We start from the raw sequence: 14,307 nt of genomic DNA, 5'->3' as shown, positions 1-14,307 counted from the left end.
GGGATCATTGTGAAACCAGCTTCCTGACCCTGCCTTCTTCATTCCCCAAATGCAGTACCTTGATAGACAGATGAGAGGCTGAGGAGAACAGAGACCTGATAAAAGGATCTGTCAGCTGTGTTTGGTCTCTAGGGATGAGGTGAATCAAGGCTTTGGAGTCCTTCCATCTCTGCCTCTTTCTTCCTCAACCTAAGCATGTCTTTGTGCCCTCACTTCTAGAATCTCTTCAGTTGCCTTCTGGCTCCTAACCTCCCACTCCCACGCCAGATACTTCACCTGCTCCCAAATTACCTTTCCCATCTCTTAAGCAGTCCATCTTGGTGTTGTCAATCTCAATTGGGTATTAAACAGTCATTTGGATTAAACACATCTAATTAAGGTAAGAATAATAACTAGCTGCCATTTATTAAGTGCTTGCTATATGTCAGGCTCTGTTCTAAGCAACTGGCATTTATTAACTCCTTGAATCCTCAAACTACCCCCTGAGGTGGAGACATATTTACAGGTGAAATAGGAAGGACCAGAGAGTGTACATAACTTGCCAAAGGTCACACAGTGAATAATAATAATAATGGTGGCTACCATTTCATGAGCATTTTCTATCTCATAGGCACTGTAGTCTTAAGAGGTTAGCATGTTGTAGGTCAGTTAAGCATCACAATGACCCTGTTTCCTAATTTCAAGTGTGAAGAAAGTGAGGTTCTAAGAGAGTGAAAGAAAATGTTCAAGATCTCAGCAATTATTTTATGGAGAAGACAGATTTCAAAGCCAGATTTACCTGGACTTTAGTGCCCAAGCTCTTATATCCCATATTGCCCCTTGGCTGGTACCTCTCCATTTCACTATTACAATTAAAATAATTAGCTGGTTACTTAAATCTTTTTGATAGAATTTCAGGTCAAGTTGGGGAAAGATCTCTAGGACTGGATGTGAGAGTGATTTTCCAAAGTCAGTGTATTTAGGGGCACCTGGGTGGCTAAGTCGGTTAAGCCACTGACTTCAGCTCAGGTCATGATCTTGCAGTTCATGAGTTCGATCCCCACATCGGGCTCTGTGCTGACAGCTCACAGCCTGGAGCCAGCTTTGGATTCTGTGTCTCCCTCTCTGTCTGTCCTTTCCCTGCTTGCACTGTCTCTCTCTCTCTCTCTCAAAAAATAAATAAACATTAAAAACATTTTAAAAATTTGAAAAAAATTAAAGTCAGTGTATGCAGCCCATTTCTTGTATGAATAAGGTTTTCTTTGTAAGGGGATGTGAAGGGAAGAATGTTTGGGTACTAGGGGCTACAAATGACCATTTCCACTCTCCCATCAAAGCACTCCCTTCCCACTTTCCTCTAAACACACACACAAACACACACCTTAGGAGATGGAGATGTTGAGAAGAAGCAACTACTGCTTTGTTTCATCCAAACCCACCAGCTTCCTACCCACAGCTGAAGGCTATTTCTGCTTTAATCTTTGGCAGCAGGTGAAGGGAAGGCTGTCTCCTTGTAGAAAGGTTTTCTTGGCTATGGACACTAGCTGTCCTGTCCCGGGTCCTATCATTTAGGGGCTTCTGGAACAGTTTTGCCTTGGAAGATTCCAATGCAAGAGTCCATTCCTTCAGAAAGGCCTCAGGGCACTCTACCTAATCTCTCCTACCCAGGTTGCCCCATAAATGTTCTTCACTGCAAAGCCTTTGCTTAAGTCAGATGGAGAGTTAGCTAAAGCTAGGTTCAGACTCTGGCTCTGCCAGTACTAGCTTTGTGAACTTGGACAAGTCACCTGCAAGGAGGCAGGGACTCAGTCACTAATTTGCTATGTGGCTATGAGCAAAGTACTTTCCCCTCTGGGCCTTAGTTTGGATCCAAGATGATGATCCCTAGGGAGGCAGCATGTATGAGGAGAAGACAGGGTCAAACATCTTTAAACTCAGTCCTGCAGTCAAATCCCAGGTCTGCTCTTACCAGTTATGAAACCTCAAGCAAGTGACTTAAATTCCCTGATCTACATTTTCCTCACCTGCAAAATGGAGATAATAAAAGCACCTATCCTTACCTTTCTATAAATTATGTTGGCAAGGCAACTAGCACAAAGCTTTACCTATAGTTTAATTGTACTGGCACAGATTGGGCAGTACCATTGCCTTCTGGCAATCAAATCCCTGGATTTGACCTGGATTCAAATCCCAGCTCCAACTCTTACTAGCTGAATGACCTTGAGCTAGTTTACTTAACCTCTCTGAACCTGTCTTCTCCTATGTAAAACAGGGATACATATTTTTGCACTTCCCAAGGTAGATGTAAGAATTAAGGGCCTGGGATAGTTCTTTTCCTTCCATTCCCTCCTTTCAGCTCTAAGATTGAAATAACAAATGAAAAAAACAACTGACACAAATGTGATCAGAAAAAGGTTAAAACCATTCATACATATAAAAGAGTACATATAAATCAATAAAAGAAACACAAGATATAAACAGACAATTCACAAAATGGGCAATACAAATGGCCTACAAAGAAGAAAAACAAATTTTTGACCTAAGGAATGCAAATTAAAAGCCAACGCTCTGCCATTTTTTCAACCCCAACTTAGTAAAGCTTTAAAAATATGATACTCAATACTGGAAAAGGGTGGTAAATTAGTCCCACACTTGTGGCAAGGATATAAACTAGATATGGATATAACCCTTCTGGAAAGAAATTGGTAAGACAGAAATTTTGTATGTCAAGAGCCTTGAAAAGAGTAGGACTCTTTGATTGTGTTAGACTAGTCCCAAATGTTCATCCTGCAGAATTAATGTTTATGCTCCCATTTGTATGCAAAACAAAGGAAAGAAAAAGTCATTTGGTGTGCAAATGTTTATGTAAGCTCAGAGAGAGGGGCAGAAGGATACACATGGAATTGTTAACATCAATGACCTCAGGGCATAAACCTCTGTATTGTTAGATTTGGTCCATGAGTATGCATTATTTTGTGATTTAAGAAACTCAGCAAAGTAGAGAAATAAAGAAATGATTGACATAGCATTTATTACAAAAAGGAATCATAGATCTGACAGAGATTTGTGAACAAAGATATTCATCACAGCATTAATTGTAATAGTAAAAGTTGGAAGTAAAGTAAATATCTCACAATAGGAGCCTAGTTAAATAAGTTGCACTATATTCCTGTGATAGAATATTGTACACTCATCAAGAATGATGTTTTCTAATATTTAATTACATGGAAAGATACTTGGCATAACTTTAACAGTAACTTTAAAAGAGCAGGGTGAACAACTATGATTTCAACTATGTAAAAATAGATACTTCTATCTATTAGGATGGCTATTCTCAAAAAATGGAAAATAATAGGTGCTGGGAAGGATGTGGAGAAATTAGAACCTTTGTGCACGGCTGAGAAGAATGTAAAATGGTGCAGCTGCTGTGGAAAACAGTGTGGTGATTCCTCAAAAAGGTAAATATAGAATTATGTGATCCAACAGGTCCACATCTAGGTATATACCCCAAAGAATTGCAAGCAAGGATTCAAACAGATACTTGAACACCAATGTTCTTAACGACATTAGTCACAGTAGCCAAAAGATGAAAGGAAATGAAAACATATGTCCACACAAACACTTGTCCATGAATGTCCATGGCAGCTTTATTCATAATTACCCAAAGGTGGAAACAACCCAAGTACTCATAGACATGAATGGATAAACAAAATATGGTATATCCAGAGAATAAAATATTATTTGACTATAAAAAGGAATGACACATGCTACAACATGGATGAACCTTGAAAACATTATGTTAAATGAAATAAGCCAGACACAAAAGGACAAATAGTGTATGATTCCACGTAGATGAGGTACTGAGAATAGTCAAATTCACAGAGCCAGAACATAGGATAGAGGTTACTGGGGGCTGGGGAAGGGAGGTATGGAAAGTTATTGTTTAATGGCTATAGAGTTTCTGCTTAGGAGAATAAAAATGTTTTAGAAATGGGTAGTGGTGATTATTGTACAACATTGCAAATGTAATTAATGTCACTGGATTGTACACTTAAAAGTGGTTAATATGGTAAATTTTATGTTATGTATATTTTACTATAATGGAAAAACTAAAAAAATATATATGCCAGAAAAAGACCTATTAGGAGGAGATACACTATAACATTAAGAGTGTCTCTGGGTCCTTTTACCTATTGTACTTCTATTTTCAAAATTTCTCAAAGAGCATGTCTTTGGTAATTGGAAAAAGGGGTATTTTTGCAAGACTCTGAGTCTATAATTATGGAAGCTTCACTTGGTGTTAGAAGTTCTAGTTGAGTTTAACCCTAAGCAGATACATTCACCTTTTACAGATCTGCCAGGTGGCCATGCTATCTGCTGAAAACCAAATAAGAAGACAGGAAACAATGGTAACCCCCACCACCACTACATGTCTCTCTGCAGCAGCACTTGGTGAGTTGGCACTTCCTTCTACTCCCCCAGAGAAGCCTAGCCATCCCAGGCCAGGGCTCACCAAAACACTGGCAAGGGAACTAGGTGTCCAAAGCTCAGGACAGGCGTCATCAGGCTCTGGGGTGACAAGGTCTCACTGTTTCCCCTACCAGCTCTCCCAGCAGGTGCTGGGTGGGACTCAGGCCTGCACTAGGCCTGTTGAGGAGGACCTTCTCCCCTCCTGCACTGGTTGGTCTTTCTAGTGGGTGAGGCTGAGAATGTAGGGGATACCTTCCCTCCAGGCAAGGGGAGCCCAGTGCTTCCCACCTCTTTTGTAGAGCCCACGGAAAAAGAAGGCAGCAAACACCTCCCTTCCTGGCACCCATCCTCTGTCACTATCCCAAGAGGGTACTGGTGATTGTTGCTGGGTCCCAAGGACAAGAGACTGGGGTACCAAGCCAAGAGGATTTTGGTGGATCCCCACTTTGCATTTGAGCGACTCCAGGGGACCCCAAGCTGCCAAGAGGCCTTGTTGGACTTCCTCTGAGGTCAGTGTGGCTTTGCAGCCCAGACTCTCAGTAGCCACCTGGGCATTGTTTCTGACAGCTGAAGGACACCATTAACATTTTCTTTATACTTGTGTGCTCTGGAGAAAGAACAGACAGACCTGATTATGTATCCCAGTCCCCCCACCTTTGGGCTGTGTGGCATGGGTTGGTCACTTCCCTTCACTGAACCTCAGTTGTTTCATTTGTAAAGTAGGGATAATGATAGTACCCACCTGCTAGGATGACTGTCAGGATGTAAATGTGTTTATGGACACCTATAAAGCCCCTGTAATCTCCCAGGCACTCAAAAGCCCCCTTTCCCTTTCTTATCCCTTTCTGCTTTGGCACCAGTCTGCCTAGCCTTCTAGCCCAGAGACTTGTGGCTCAGGTTCCAGCTCCCTTCTCCAGAATCCATTTGAGCAGGAGCTTTGGTCCTGGCAGCCCCTATTAGTCTGTAGTAACTCCTTCCCTCCCCAGGGCCAGCTGCAGCTTGCCTGTGCCCCTGCTCTCCCCTCTAAGCACCTACCTGGCTCAAGGTGTCAAAAATTCAGGCTGTTCTGAACCCCCTCTTATGCCTAGGGAGAAAAGTCTGATCCCACATCCCTGGCCACCGGCATAAGCTTTGGTGTACGTGCCTCTAATCACAGGAACACAACATACCCATTCTCCCGAGACCTCCCGGGTCAGCATTGGAGAATGGTGCTTCTGGAAGCCCATATTTGTCTAGACCCCATCAGAAGGTGCCCCTGGCTTTCTAGCAAACACCTGCAGCTGGGATGTGCATGAAACTGAGACAAGAGCTGAGGTGGGGGTGGAAGGCACGTTTGATGCCCAGTCTGCCTGGGCAGACAGCAGGTAAACAGCCTCAGAGGGTGGAAACACAAAAGAACTGCCCTGAGGGAGAAGACTTTCTAGGGCGAACTCTCACCCTTGAGCCTGAGATGTCCTCCTACATACCCACCTACACACGGAGGGGTGGGTGTGTCCTTTCCCTGAGGTACCAATGCCTAGGGAGGAGACGACAGGCACCTGTATGACTTAGAAGCACCCTCTCAGGCTAGTGATGTGTTCTGAGGTCCTTGACCCTCCTTTATCCTCAGTCCCGCCCACCGTCTTCCCTTTCCTCACCCCACCTCCACTGTGTTCAGCAGACTTTTCCAGCCAGACCATGAGACTAGGTGGGAGGCTGCTGGGCTCCCTTCCTCCACCTAGCTCCCCCCACCCCCACCTTCAGGAGATACCAGCGAATCCTTCCTGGAAGTTCCCGTTGCTATGGTGACTATAGTAGTCAGGCACCAGCCTGTGGGAAGGATGGGAAGTATCCATGAAGAAGATTGTGTGTCCATGTGAGTGTGTGTCTAAGTGTGTGTGCATGTCACACATACACATGTCTACCCTGAGCAGGGAGCAGGAAGGCAGGGAGGACATGAAAGCAGAAAGGGAGAGGAGGAGGGAGGGAGAGGACAGAAGAGGGGGCCAGAAGATGGAAGGGGGTGCAGGAGAGCGGATGGGGATAAGGGAGGTGAAGTGTGAATGGGGTGTGAGAGATGCAAGGGGTGAGGGGGCATGGAGGTTATCAAGGGAAAGAGGTACAGTGCAGGGTGGCAGGAGGGAGTGGTTAGGGCAAGGAGCCAGAGGGGGGAAGAACATGGGGTAAAAGTTGGGAGGGGTGTGTGGTAGAGGTGGGTGATGAGGGGAGTGGGGTGGGAGGGGAGATGGGGTGAGGGGATGGACGTAACTGCTGGGAGAAGTGGGGGTTGGATGAGTGTAGGTGTAGGGGTAGGGATAAGAAAGTGAGGTGTGGGTGCAGCTTGTGAATGCTCTGGCATGATCTTCTAAGAGATTGGAAAGGTTGTGTGGCCATTGGTATGTGGGTTGGGTGTGGGCTAAAATTTGAGAAGAATGTGGGGGTGGGGGTAGGTCAGGATGGGGGTGAAGGGGTCTGGAGAGGTGTGGGCAGCATGAGGTCACTTTCCTACTCCCACGTCAAATCCACTATATCCCTGTCTGAGCTATGCACATTGCCTCTTCTCTGGCCCTTCTCTTCCCAGAAGCCCAATGCTCACATTCCTGGGCAATGAGCTTCTGTGGATTTAGAGACTCCTCCCCAGCAGAGGCTTTCCCATGGTTCCCAGGAGGCCCCTTCTTAACTGTCTCTCCCTCCCCCCACCCCCAGCACGGACCAGGGATTCCTCTCTGCCCTCAAGAACCCTGGGTCAGGGAGGCCGACTGTGGGGCACTCCTAGCATGAAAGCTCGAGTGACAACAGGGACCACTGGCCAACTTGGGGCATGTGCCCTTTGCCCAGTGACCTGAGCTCCCTGCTCTCAGCATCAGTGTCAGCCCAGGAGTCCTGCTTGGCAGGAAAGCTGTGGCAGGTGGGAGGAGAAAGGAAGGCAGTGAGGCAGAAACAGCTGCCAGCCAGAGTGGAGGAAGAGCAAGGCCCCAACGGGTATGGGCAGAAGGCAAGGTGCTGGCTCTGGCAGTCCCCTCCTCTGTGTGTCAGGCCCCTCTCTCTGGCCCTTCCCATCCGAGGCTCCTGTTCAGGGAGCAGGCTCTGCTCACGGGCCTAAACTCTGGACTGAAACAGACCTCAGAGGTCACCTGTCCAACTCCCCCCATAATCTGGAGTTAGAGTCATCTCCACGGCATTTCCTCCAGGAGTCTGCCTGAATCAGGCCAGACATTTACTGGGAGCTCATTTTCTTCGAAGGCAGTCTGTTCCCTCTTTGGAAGGAAAAAAGCTGTTAACTGGGCAACTCTGATGTGCCAGGCCTAGGTACTGTGCAGACTTCTCATTAATGATGACCTCACAGGGCTGTTATGATGAATTCACTCCATTTTACAGATGAGATGAGTGAGGCTCAGAGAGTTGAAGTCCCTAGCTCAAGGTCACACAGGTAATAAATAAAAGAGCTGAGTTGGAACCCAGGACTTTCTCACTACAAAGTCCCTGGTGGGGGGGGGGGAGGTGCTAAGCAGGACATGCCTCCTTTGCACCGTGACGGCTCTTCTGAGGTTGGAAGTCAGAGCCCATATCCTCCAGAGTCTCCTTTTCGCCTGTTGAAACAGCTGCTTCAACTCTGTCCAGGAGAACTCAGGTTCCAGCCCCCTCCCGACCTGCTCAGTGTGAGATCCAGAATGAAACACACACAGTCTGCCAGGTGGGTTCAAGCCTATCCAGAATAGAGTAGAACTATCACATCCTTCCTTGGCACCAACCTTTACTTATGTGGCCCTATGGCTTGTAAGAGAGCTAATTGTCCTCTTGGGATTCTTTACCTTCTTCGATGAGAATTATGAAAGAAGAAGCCAGGGTTTTGTTTTCATTTCCACCACTCCCCGTAGTCGCAACGTCCTGAATTTTGAGTAGGAAAGGGGCAGAGGTGGGGGAAAAGGCAATCAGCAGCAGGCAGCGGCCTGGCAGGGTTGGGACGGGGGAGAACTATGGGGGAGTGAGGTGGCTGTCCAGTAACCACGGGAAGGGCTGGGAGTGAGGGCCAAGGGGAGGGGGAGCTAAGAGCTTAGGGGGAGGGTGTGTGCACAAGGAGATGAGGGAGGGGTGGAGCACCGGCCTGGGGTTGGGAGAGGTCAGGGTGGGGGTGGGCAGCGGCCTGCCTAAGTTAACATCCCCTACTGTGCGAGAGGAAGTCAGTCGCACATTAAGGAAATGTTGCAGCTGGTACTAAATTGGGAGGTGTCACAGGCAGCAGTGAGGACAGGTATGATTCGTGGGGGCCTGCATGGCCCAAAACAGGGGCAGAATGTTGCCGAAAAAGAGAACAGGGTTTCTGGGGCTGCCCCGGAAAGATCTGACTGAGACACTCAGGACAGGGCCCCAGGAATGGGGCGGTTACCTGGCCCTGGACCAGGGGTTCCAAGCTTGGTTTCCAGAAGTAGAGGAAGCCTCTTCACCCTGGCCTGGGCTACAGGCTCTCTACCCAGGAGAAGCTTTGAGGATGGGGCATCATCTCCAAAGGATCCCCTTTGGAGCAGGGGCTGGACAGGAGGGTTTGGAGCCTAGGGGCAGGCTTGGGAATTGGCAAAAAGGACTGGGATAGAGGTGGAATGGTGGGGTGAAGAGAGAGGGGCTGCAGGTAGGAGCAGAGCAGGGCTGCCTTCTCCCTCAGTGCCCATAATGCAGCTGCAATCCAGAGTCCTGGGGGCCTAGGCCTCAGCTGAGGGAGACAGCGCTGAAGACGAGGGGGAAAGACTAGGAGAAAGCTGGCACTGCCCTTCTCCCAGCACAGCTGGCAGCAGGAGAGCAGGCAGAGTTCACTTGAGAGGGAGAGCAAGACAGTGACAGTGACAAGGAGACAAAGGAGAGCAGGGAGGGCCCCAGCCAAGGGGAACCTGATGGGAGGCAAAAGCATGCCTGTGCTCCTCTGCAGAACATGCAGGTTGGAGGCTTGGCACTCCTACGCATCAGCTAAGTGACCTCACACAAACTGCTGGATTCCCCCTGCACCTCAGTTTCCTCATCTGTGAAATGGGGATAATGGTGCTGGTATTGCCATCCTCCTGGGCAGTTGTGATCTCATAATATATGCGAGAGAGGGTAAAACCCTAAGCACAACATCAATGTCAGATGTTACATTATTATTACAAAACACTATCAGCTATCTCTTCCCACTTAAATCTCACAAAAGACTGAGGATGTAGGCAGAGTGAGGATTAGGGTCCCCGTTTTACACATGAGGAAATGGAAGCTCAGAGAAGTGAAGTGACATGCCCAAGGTCACACTGCTAACAAGTGGCGGAGGTGATAAGGCCTCCTGAATCCAGGACATCCTTTCTCCTACATCAAACTGCTTGGTAAAAATAAGTAATATGAGGGATCATTATTTAGTGTGGCATCAGACAGAGCTTGAAGGCAACTATAATATGGGAAAAAGTTGTGGTGTGGTCTCTCAGGCATCCTGGTGACAGAGGAGAAGAAAAATGATTGGGGCCATGGGATTGGAGGGAGGGCCACAAAGATAGACATCCTTTATTATTCTGTCTGCTAGTGGACCACATCCCTCTGCTCTCACTGAGTGTATATCTGTTACTGACATCGAGGGTGTGTGTCTGTCTACATGACAAAACGTGTCCTTCTTCATGTGACAGTTCTTCCGCCTGTGTGTCTCTGACATCGTGGGGAGACACGCTTGTGGGGGACACGGTGTCTGCTTCTATGGCACTGTTTGTGGGTGCGACAATCTCTCTATATCTCTGTATGACTTTGCCTGGGGTGGTGGTGGTGGTGTATGGAAGTGTGTGTTTGTCTATCTGTCTGTACACCTTTAAGAAGTGGAATATCTCATTTGGTAGTGTGAGTGAGGCAGTGAGTCAGCTGAGGCAGAGGGAGGCGGGAGGGAGACTGCTAGGTTACGAGAGAACAGGAAAAAGGAGGAGAAAGTGAAGTCAGGAGCAAGGAGCTGCCCCTTTTCTCCCCAATCCCCTGCCCAATCCTTAAGAAGCTCACGAAGAGCATGGAACCCTGAAGAAGTCCACGGGGGTCACATTTCATGGAAAGGGGGCACTTTCTGCCCCTCCCCAAGGCCTCAGAGGGAGACAAGTGAGGATAGGAGTCACTGTCTCCCTCTCCAGCTCTCCGCCCCTAGCTCCAGGATGAGTGAGGCCACCACCCCACCTGGTCTCCTCCTCACTTGACCCTTTGACCTTGCTGCTCTCTTCTTTCCCCAAGGCAGGCCACCTGGCCAGGCTGAGCAAACAGGGCAGTAGCACCACATCCCAAATGCTTACAGCAGCCATGCACCTCTTGTCCAGAATGACCCTGCTGAGGGTCAAGAAGTTTCTCCATACCCAGCTCTGCCCTAGGCAGGCCCATTCTGCTGCGGCCTCCCCTCTCCTCTGGATGCCTGTTCCTAGCAGCCAGACAGCCAGCTTCCCCTCCACTGCTACCCCAGTGTACTGGGAAGGCACTGGGAGTTTTGTAATGCACCAGCCTCCAGTGGCCTTCCCACAAGCTGCTGTGCCCTGTTCCCAACTCCTTTTATCAGGGACAAGGACCTGGCAGGTTCCCTCCTTGGGACAAGACAGGCAACCCTGGGCTCCACCTCAGGTCATATAAGGTCAATAGAGCCTGGTGCCCCACCAGCAGGAATGCCTCTCCTCTCACCCATTGGCAGGGGCCAGAGGGTGAGGTTTAGGTTGGCAAATATTTCTCCTTCCACTTTTGGCCTTCCCCCTGCACCAGTCAGTCCCAGGACATTCAATTCCGGCCGAGGTAAGGAAGGGGACACCACTGGCTGAGAATGGAGACTGGGGAGCCAGATCCCTCTTTCCACCCCTTTGTCCGTGACCCCTCCCTCCTCATGCGGGGGCGGGGCATCAGGAAGCCCCAGTCCGAAGGTGCCCAAACCCGGAATTAATAGAAGTTGGCCAGGTAGTTAACTGACCTGAATCCCTGAGGCCCCTTCTCTGGGGAGGGTCCCAAGGTAGCATTCTTAGTGCTCTACTGTGAACGGTGGGGGTGATGGGAAGAGGTGAAGGCGGAGACCTCCTTTTTTCTCCAGGTCCCACCGCCACCGCTCCCGCCGCCGCCGCCGAGGTAGGTGGTGTGCCCGCGGACGCCAGTCCCTACCTTACAGCCTTTCGTGCAGGACCGGATTGAGTACTCTTCTGCCTGTAAGTATTTATGCAGCACGAGGTCGAACTCGTCATATTTTTCCTGAGCATGTCGGTCGAGCCGCTGGTACGCCTCGATACAGTTGCTACACACCTCCCAGGCCCCGGAGCCCGGGCTGGCCACCACGGCCAGAAGGTCCCCCAGCAGGGTGTCCAGGCTGCAGTCCAGGCTGTCGGGGCGGTCCATGCCCAGCAGCAAGTCCCAGACCGTGTAGGTGTCGCAAAAGGAGAGAGTGAAGTTCCGAAAGTGGCCTTTGAGCAAGTTTTTTTTGGCGGAGGGGAACTCGGCCGGGGCACGGGAAGGGGAGTCAGGGGGCCGCAGTGGGGGGGCTGGAGTGGTCGGTTCAAAAAGTCTCTGCAAAGATTGCAATTTGGTGCAAGCTGCGTCCAGCCCCGTGGGCTCTGGGACGCCACCGCAGTCCGGCCTGGGACCGGCAGCGGGGGCAGCTTTGGTCAGGTTGCTGTATTGGGGGCCGCAGGTGCCCGGGGATGCGCTGGGCTCGCCGGGCGGCGGCGGCCGCAGGGGCAGCACCGCGCGAGGAGGCATCGGCTGCCGCTCCCGGCCGGTTCCCCAGGGCGGCCGCATGGCGCTGCTCAGCTCCCTGGCCCGGGGCCGGGCCCCCGCGCACAGCCACAGATGGTCAGCGAGCAGCACGGTGAAGAAGAGCAGGGACGCCAGGGACAGTCGCCATCGCTGCGCCCGCTCAGAGTCAGCGCAAGGTTTGTCGCTTGGCCTGGGAGCCCAGCAGCAGCAGCAGCAGCAGATAGTCAGCGCGGCGGCGTCTTTCCCGGGCCACATCCAAGCGCCCCTGAACATATTTCAGGGGGGTCCGGGCTGGAGGGATCAGGTAGGCGCGAGGCCGGACGGCCGTCACTGGCGGGCGAGCGGGCTGCGCGCCGCTTCGCGCTCCTTGGCGCCGTCCAGGCTCTACCTCGGGGGTTGCATGGTGAGGCAGGCCAGCCGGCCCGGGGCCCCGCTCAAGGCCAGAGTCGCGGGGTGCTCTCGTGCCGTCCCCGCGTTCCTCCCGCGCTCCCTCGCTCGCAGTCTGGGCGCCGCCGCCCGGCCCGCTAGGCACTGCCCGGTGTCCCGGCGGGGGGCGGTGCGGGGCACTGGGGCGGTGGCGGCTGCGGCGGCGGCGCCGCACTCCTCATAGTGTCGGGCCCCTCAGCTGCCCTCGGCTCCCCGCCACTCCGCTCCGCGCCACTCCACTCCGCGCCGGCGGCCGCCCGGCTCGCACTCTGTTCTGGCCGTCTCGGCTCAGCGCAGCTCTGCGCCCCTCAGCGCCGCCGTGCGGGCCCAGCCACCGCGCTCCGCTCGCTCGCCCCGCGCCGCGCCGCGCCGCGCCGCGCCGCTCCCGCCCGCTCGTCCGCCCGCCCGCCTGCTGCCTGCTCCGCGCCGCTCCCTGCCTCGCTTGCGCCCTCCTAGGCCCGCCGGCCGGCCCACTGCCCGGCCCTTCGGGCTTCGCTCGCTCTCTGGCCGTTCGCCCGGGCCGGTCCCGGGCCGGCTCCGCTCCGGCTCCGCGCCTGCTGCTCCCAGAGTTCCGGCTCGGGCGGGCCACCTGGCTCCTGGCGGCGCCACAGGCGCCGGACGCCGACACGGGGCTTCACTTAGTGCGCCTCTCGCTTCTGTCTCCCGTTAGCACCGCTGTGGCGGCCGCCAAGCGGCACGGCCCCGTGGCTCCCGCTGGCCATGCCCCCTCAGTCTGTCGCCATCTTCCGCTGTGCGGAGAACACCTTGAGAGCCCGAGTGCGAGTGTGTTTGGGGGGGGGGGGAGCGGGGCGGAGAAAGAGGCACCGAGAGGAGGAGGGAGCGGGACTGGGGCCCCGACTGCGCCTGCGCCTCAGGACTCACCGCCCCCCCCCCCCCCCCGGCCCCCGCCGGCCGCAGCCTGTGCTGTTTGGGGATGTTTCCAGTCCACCCCCAACTCCATTCACTTCAGCGCCTCCGTTCATCTGCCCGCTCCCCGCGTGCACACGCCACACGCTGAGTCCCAGGCCCCGGCGCTCTCCCTCCCCCGCCCACCTGGGCGCCAGCCTCCCTCCCCAGGGCGGCTGCTCACTCTCCGCCACCCCCCCCCCCAACCCCCGAGGGCTAGGGGACTTCTGAGGGTGATTCTTGGTGGCAGGAGGCTAGAGGCTTCTCCTTAGCGTCTCGGTGCCTTCCTGGGTCGCGTCCCCCGTCCCCGTGACTAGGCGATGCTGGAGCCGGCTGCGTATCGAACCAGTCCCGTGTCCCTAACTCCCTGCCCGAGGCGGCCCCTGGTGCTGAAGGACAGCTCCCAGCTCTGCCGCCGCAGCGGACAGGTCTGGGAGAGCGCCCTGGAGGGGGCAAGAAGGTGGGCTAAGATGGGTAGTAGAGATAGGGTGTCGTTTCTGCCCTTACTAAGATTTACAGCAGCCTCTCCCCCTTCCTAGCTTCCTGGCTCCCCCTACAGGCTGCTGAGAAAAGCTTGAGAGAGAGTTAGGGAAGCTGCGCCTCCCGGATGGAACCATGTGCTTGGGGCCCTCACAGAGTCACATGGCACTAGGAACTCAGACGTACAAACGTCCTGCCGCGCCACTAACCTTGTTTGGATTCCACCAAATCACAGACTGGTCCTATTGTCTACTTCCTTTTCTCACAACCTTCCACTCCCAGTAACTCCCCCATTCAAAATTTTAATCAGCCATTGCCAGTAAATTTGTGTTAATATAAAGAATAACAACAATAAAGAAA

General features: G+C 52.5%; 1 protein-coding gene across 1 annotated transcript in view; it reads right to left on the bottom strand.

Annotated features, from left to right (window-relative positions):
• Window positions 1–12,514, bottom strand: part of FAM155B (family with sequence similarity 155 member B) — a 29,044-nt gene extending 16,530 nt beyond the window's left edge. Inside the window, exon 1 of the mRNA XM_030306074.1 lies at window positions 11,548–12,514. Within this exon, the coding sequence (XP_030161934.1) occupies window positions 11,548–12,408 (861 nt within the window). The 5' untranslated portion in view covers window positions 12,409–12,514. The remainder of the gene's footprint in view (window positions 1–11,547) is intronic.
• Window positions 12,515–14,307: the final 1,793 nt, after the last annotated feature.

This window comes from Lynx canadensis, chromosome X, assembly GCF_007474595.2.
Source record: "Lynx canadensis isolate LIC74 chromosome X, mLynCan4.pri.v2, whole genome shotgun sequence".
In the NCBI taxonomy this organism is placed as follows: Eukaryota; Metazoa; Chordata; class Mammalia; order Carnivora; family Felidae; genus Lynx; species Lynx canadensis.
This window is presented reverse-complemented; position numbering and strand designations above follow the sequence as displayed.